The sequence below is a fragment of the Ananas comosus genome, linkage group 21, assembly GCF_001540865.1.
Source record: "Ananas comosus cultivar F153 linkage group 21, ASM154086v1, whole genome shotgun sequence".
In the NCBI taxonomy this organism is placed as follows: domain Eukaryota; kingdom Viridiplantae; phylum Streptophyta; class Magnoliopsida; order Poales; family Bromeliaceae; genus Ananas; species Ananas comosus.
In genome coordinates, this window is record NC_033641.1 from 10,535,193 (window position 1) to 10,541,630 (window position 6,438).

Genomic DNA, 6,438 nt, shown 5'->3' on the forward strand with positions numbered 1-6,438 from the left:
CATAATGCGGAAAAGGCTCGACTTTCGAACAAGGAGCGGTAGCCAAAATTGGGCCCGAGGCCTAATTACGTATTTCATTACTTGCCCGGCCCACTTAATCCACCTGGACTTGCTCGGTTTGCTCCAGGCGCTGCGGCTATTTCATTCCCGCCCCAAATCCTTGTTCCCAAATTTCTCTTCCCTCCATCGTCCTCGACCTCAAGGGAGTTCGAATTTCGCTAGCGTTCATCGTATCTTAATTTTGAAATAGAGAGAGAGAGAGCGAGCGAGCGAGCGATCACCTTCTTTTACTTCGCCACCATCGATCGATCCATTGGTGGCGAGCGTTGAGGACGAGGACTCCATGAAAATGTAGTTTACTGAGCTCGCTTTCAATTCGAAGCTCGTCATCACTATGCCCGCCATCAACGCCGGCGATAATGCGCTGTTCTTCGCCGATGCGATTGCCGCAACCACCGTATACGGTGACATTTCTCCACGTGAGGTGACTCATCTTCCTCTTATCTGATTTCGACCATTGTGCTTCAGGATGTTGTTTTGTGAAGAGATTCACGATCCACAACAAAGCGGAAGGGAATAAAATAATTGTTGCACGTGATGTTGTATTCTTTTATTCTAGTTGCTAGTTAAGCAGTTGCCACTTTAAATTTGAGTTCCTAAGTTTGATCTATGGTTCGGAATGTTATTGGAATAGAATTTTAATTGCATAGTTTGGATGTTGTGCCTTAATGGTTTTCCATCTCTATTGATTTTCCAGTGAACGAATGTCAATGATGATGGCAATCAGTTATGTCTGTAGCATAAATATGATTGTGCTGCAATTAGAGGGTTTTTTTTTTTTTTATGTTTTAATTCTTGCTGAATGCCGCATTATTGTGTTCCATGTAGAATATAGATATCCCATTAAAAAATGAAAAGTGTTGCATACAAATGTCTAATATCTGCTATCTGACTACTGCTTATTCTCTATCTGTCTTTTCCTTTGTTTGCATGGAATAGAGGGTAGGCTCAGCTCAGCCTTTTTTAATCCTTCCTATTTTGTTTCTTCTCAAGTCTCTACCCTGTTCAAGTATTTTTTTTTTGATTAAACAGGGGTAAACCCTATTTTACAAAGGTGAAGAGATTACAGGGGTAAACCCTGTTCAAGTATTTTATTTGCCTGAACCATCTGGATAGGGATGGTGATGGTGGGAGTGTATATAGCAGAGCTGTCGAAGTGAGTCGAATAGCGCGCGCAAAGTGTAACAGGAGAGGAACAATTGAGAATTAGGACGCTGTCATGTACAGTGAATTGGTTTGCTTTAAGAGTAAGACACATGACTTTGGCATTAAAAGGAGAAGTGAAAGCTGAACCACAGCAAAGTGCGAGTTGATTTACTTCCTTATCAGTCCTTTTTTTTTGTTAATTTAACAATTAACAAATAGAATTTTGAAGCTACTCTAGTGGTTCAAGTTTTTAAATCCAACTCTAAAATAGTTACATTCTTTGTCATTAGTGCTTGTAAGTAGCTTGATACTTTTCTAAATATTCCTGTGCAAGCACCTAATAGAATAACAGTTTTAACGTCTTTGCTTGTCTTTTTTGTTTTGCATGATCAGATGACTAGTTGATACTAAAAAAAGGAAATTCTTTTTGCTAGGTTTTTACAGTGCTGTAGTCTGTCTTAGAAGGCAGATGCCTTCTCTGAATCAGATATCATTGATTGTGGTTTGCTGCAGAATCATGCAACATGCAATGCCTTAGACGAAGTTTTCTTGTCCATAAAACAGGAGGAACCAATCATTCGTCGGAGGATTCATATTCCTGATCACAAGTGTTCGAAATAAAAATTGCAAAGCTTGTTGCTGATTTGTGTCACTGCTCTTAGTTTTAATGATGATTTCTTCCCTGTTCCCAGTGTCAGGTGTGGGCGATTCTTGGTGACACCCACTATCTATTTTGCCTTTTTACCTATTTTGCTTTCTTAATGCTTTGGCACAATCTACAGCTTCTACCATAAAAGAGAACAGGAACTAAGGGCATGACTTCTAATTGGAGCTTCACCAGATTTGTCATTTCATCAATGCTTAGAGAGGTAAGCTTTTGCTTTGAGATGTGTTTGGTATCTTTCCTTTTCAATCTTTGCCTATCATATTTGTGCGACTGCTTTTCAGATCATGCCCTTTTCATTTTTCTACACTTGTTAATTATGCCATTCATCATCCCTCGAATTTTAATTGTTCTTATTTAGTTCTAGTTAGTAAAGTGCCTGTTTTTTCTGCCCGCTATTCTCCCTCCTGAACTTAAAATACAGGTTCGAGCTTGTTCAGGGTCTAGTTTGGCGCAACTTGGTTCGGACTAGTCTGAGCTTGCGCATAAGGTTCTCAGCTGCAGTTGGGATGGAACCTGGGTTGGCCTGGCCCTGCACAGCCCGTTGACCCGTACGCACATGTGGGACTGTGGGAGTCACTGCATATGTGTACCTTTGACTTTTAGATGCTTTTGGTAGTATAAAGAGAACACAATCGTCCTAGTAGATGGCACAATTATTGGCCTCACTAGCGACCGCAAGTGGCTTACAAATGGTTGGGTCCCATTTGAATCCTCTTTTAAGTTAGGAATTTAGCATTATGAGTGCAGTAGCTCCAGCAGTGTTAAAAGTAAACATGCACATGGTTATAGGAAATTTGGAATCTAAAGGCGCTTTGAAGGAGGAAGAGCCTTTGGGCCGTGCATATTTGTTTGTTCCTTTTATTTTATTTTCTTTTGGGAGAATTTTTGGAAGGAAAACCTTCTACTAGCTGTATCATTAGAAAAATGAATTAATTGGACTACAGCTTAAGACAGCAGGGTCTCATGATAAAGAATTGGCCGTGCATTTTGTTTGTCGCCTTTCGTGTGGTGATTAGCTTCTGTTCTTCTTCAGCGTAATAATCCTAGTTTGCTTCTCTTTCATTTCTCCGAGATTTCTTTCCCAGGAAGAGCTAGAGAAATTGATGGTTTGCTACTCTTTCTATTCTTAGAGAGTTAGGTTAATCTTGGTCTAATCATCGTTACGAGCTAATATTTCATATCTCTAATTGTTAGTTCTCGTAGCTTCTGTTATCAGTGTTTACCCGTGAGGTCTCGGAATGAATTAATGTGGGGTAGGTAATTGTGGGAGGAAGTTGGCAGCTTTGACTCCAGGAGAAAATCATGAAATAGGCTTTTTTTGTTGGATGAGCTTTAGCTTTAGGTCAGTTGGATGTGAGACATGCATGCCGAGTGAGGCTTCCTAGGCTGGTAAAAAGGCCAATTTTGACCTGTGGAAACTGCCTACCCTACTTCCGTACTTCCCATATATATAGTTGTCATGGCGTAAACCTTTCGGGGCGATAGGCCTCTTTTAAAAATTTCATTTAACGAGTTGTTTTGCTTTATTTCTGCTTATACTTTCGGTCCTTGTTTCTAATAGTGCATTTAGAAATGGTAGTAAGTTTGAAGCTTCAGTTATAATAAGAAGTGAAAATTGTCAGATTATGAGCCTCGAAAATAGAAGTTTTAGTTGGGTACTTGTAATTCTAAGGCAGAAAAAAGCCATTAGAGATACTTTTTTTACAAACTAATAATATTGCTTAAACGATTCTGCATTAAATAATACTACACCTTACAGCAAATTCAAACAGACCCTAATTAGAACAATAATGTGTGGATTGAGCCCTTCAAGGACCAAAGATATAATAATCCTGTTTTATGCTCTTTTTTTTTTTTTTTTAGGAAATGATAGCATGTTACCCGCTTCATTCATTAGANAAAAAAAAAAAAAAAATCCTACACTACTGATTACAGTTGTGCTGATTTGTTGAGAGAAAATGCTCCCAAAGGTTCGTCAACTATTTAATCTTGTAAACTGCTAGGAGTGGGTCCGGGTGGGTATTCCTAAAATTTGCAACGTTTCTGACCTCCCACATGGCCCACCAGCAGACTACTAGGCCGGTTAGCTTAGTACTCATAGACCGCGATCCATTTCTAGCTATCCACCTATCCCAGATGAAGTTCACATCGTCACCCAAATCTTCAGATCGGACACTCTCCAATGTTATCAAATCTCGAAAAAACATACTAAGTGAACATGTGATCGATAGTTTGCTCTTCGGTCCCACACAATACATAGGCCATTTGCCGGTCCGACCTCTCTTTAATAGGTTATCTGCTGTAAGATGCCTTTTCTTAAGGAGAAGCCAGTAGAATACTTTCACTTTAAAGGGAATTCGAAGTCTCCAAATTATGCTAGCTCGGGCGTCCCTCGTCCTCCCGTCATTCAGTGCTGAATAGGCCGATTTGACTGTAAAGCGTCTGCTGGGCCTCTATCGCCAGTACCCACTGTCTCGTCTTTGCTCAAGTTTGAAGATCTTTGCCCAAAGTGCTGGATAGTTTGAAATCAATCCGTAACGAAGATTGTTGTCACCACGTAATATCTTGCTCCAATTCCAATCGTTGCTCTTCAGACAATTGTTGATTCTTAGATTTTTGTGAATCTTTGTAAGAAACATCTGGGGAAATGACGATTACAGTGTGGTTTCCCACACCAGCGATCTGACTAGAAGTCGATGGTACTCCCATTGCCCAGCTTATAGTAAGTTTCCCATTTGAAAATTTTGTTTTGGCTTAAAACTCCCTTCCACCAAAATGAGGAAGGTCTAAAGAATCATCCCTTCTTTAAAGGTTTTCTTCTGCTATAATATAAGACATGGATGATTTTGTTCCACTGGAGCTGGGGCACGGTATGGAATTTTCACCGCCATTTGGTTAGGAGAGCTTGGCTCATCGTAGCTACATCCAAGATGCCAAGTCCTCCCTCTTTCAAGCTCCTACAGACATTCTTCTGTACTATCAAACATTCCTTTTCTGGTGGGTTGGTTCCTCCATTCTAGAAAAAATCTCTACATAGCGCCTCAAACCGCTATTAGTCGGATTTTGTTTTATGCTTGTTGATAAGAATATAACCAGTTGTTTTCTATTAGATAGATTTAGTTTTTAGAGGGGGGGGTGGGACTGGGTTGCTTATATGTGACTGGGTTGCTTATATGTTCTTAGGTAGTAAAAGGGTGCTAGTGCTACGTGAAGTACTATGGCCAACAATGGTTGCCTGACTTTCCCTCGTGCACATCTTTTTGGGCCACTCAGTGGGTAAAAAGTATGTATAGTGGAGCCAAGTGATTCAAATGTCGGCTCAAAGTTAGATGCAAACATATGGACATGCATGGAGGAAAATAATACTTCCCATACTATGATGACTCTGATGGTGTTTCTTTAATTACATCTTGGCTACTGACGATCTTCTGACACTGCTTCGTAACACCACCCCTCATAAACTACTCAGTTCACACTTAGCCACCCAACAACTATAGCTACTGCTATTTAGTTACTTAAAACTATTACAGAGTTTGGCGACTTAAACTATTACATAGTTAGGTGAGATACACTTGATAAAGATCATTTAGGGTGATTGGATCCCCTAATTGGTATCGTTTTTCTCCCTACGGCTTGTGGTGGCGTTGAGTGTAGATGTAGTCGAGATGGGCCTCCGAGATCACCCTCCTCTTCAGGCATTCCTCATTTCCATCCTCGCACACCTCCATTCCCATCAGCTGCTACGAAGAAAAAGGAGAACGAAAAAAAAAAAAAAAAAAAACTTCATTGAAGACCTTGGAAGCTTAATAATGAGGAGAAAGATGAACTAGTCTAGTTTATAATACGGTTGTGCAACAGTATATGCTGGTAACATGAGTCAGAAGAAATCTTTTGAATCCCTACTTACATCCCAAGTATCCTCTCTTTCCTCCTCTCCGACTTGACTCGCTTGCAAGAAGCCGGCGACTTTATCAGAGTCTCTCCCTGAGAGCAAGAGAAAGCATAAGCGAGCTAGATTAGCAATAAGCTTGTGGGGCATAATGCAGAAGCTGATAAGTTGTAGTTTTAGAAGGACTTTTAGACTATCACCTGCAGGTGGCGTTGGTGGGAGGAGACGAGAGGCCGTTGAAGTGCGGAGGAAGAGGAAGGTAATTACTAGGAGAAGAAGAGTTCTAAGGACCCAGAGCGAGTGATCAGAACTATGATGCTTCATGGTTGCGTTCCAGCTACAGGGAGAAAAGGAGGAGCGTGCATTAAGGTAGGGGGTGGGGGAGCAAACTAAGTGGAGATGAGTGCTGTAGAAGGTGGGAAGATATTAGAAATATATATATATATATATATATAGAAAAATAAAAGGCATGCGCACTTGAGGAGCTCACATGAGATGATGAGAAGCCCAAAGCATTGCACACGGCACAAGCGGTTACCTGCACCCCTTCTCTGCTCCATCTGTGTGCTCTGTACTGTGGGGACCACTTTCCACTCACTGCTAATAACCTTCCCACATGCATGCTCATCTAGCTAGCTTTATATGTTTCCTAGCTTAACCCCCACCCCACCACACC

At 40.8% G+C, this 6,438-nt stretch overlaps 1 protein-coding gene across 4 annotated transcripts; it reads right to left on the bottom strand.

Moving 5' to 3' along the window:
* On the bottom strand, positions 5,226–6,438 carry LOC109726389 (putative phytosulfokines 6). 4 transcript variants are annotated; one of them, XM_020255945.1, is made up of 4 exons: positions 6,240–6,438; positions 5,963–6,099; positions 5,781–5,857; positions 5,226–5,613 (listed from the first exon to the last, which is right to left on the bottom strand). In XM_020255945.1, the coding sequence occupies exons 1-4, from the start codon at positions 6,320–6,322 to the stop codon at positions 5,500–5,502; spliced, it is 411 nt and encodes a 136-aa protein (XP_020111534.1). In that variant the 5' UTR covers positions 6,323–6,438; the 3' UTR covers positions 5,226–5,499. The 4 variants fall into 4 exon arrangements, with proteins under 4 accessions (XP_020111534.1, XP_020111536.1, XP_020111532.1 ...); XM_020255947.1 differs by having other exon boundaries at positions 6,253–6,431; XM_020255943.1 differs by having other exon boundaries at positions 5,963–6,168; positions 6,253–6,424.

Bases quoted from the DNA above. Each gene is read 5' to 3' on its own strand.
- LOC109726389 (XM_020255943.1), bottom strand. From the start codon at position 6,278: ATGCTTTGGGCTTCTCATCATCTCAT. The intron at 6,169-6,252 runs GTGAGCTCCTCA...CACCTTCTACAG, and splicing joins TGGGCTTCTCATCATCTCAT to CACTCATCTCCACTTAGTTT. The intron at 5,858-5,962 runs GTGATAGTCTAA...TCTTGCTCTCAG, and splicing joins CCCACCAACGCCACCTGCAG to GGAGAGACTCTGATAAAGTC.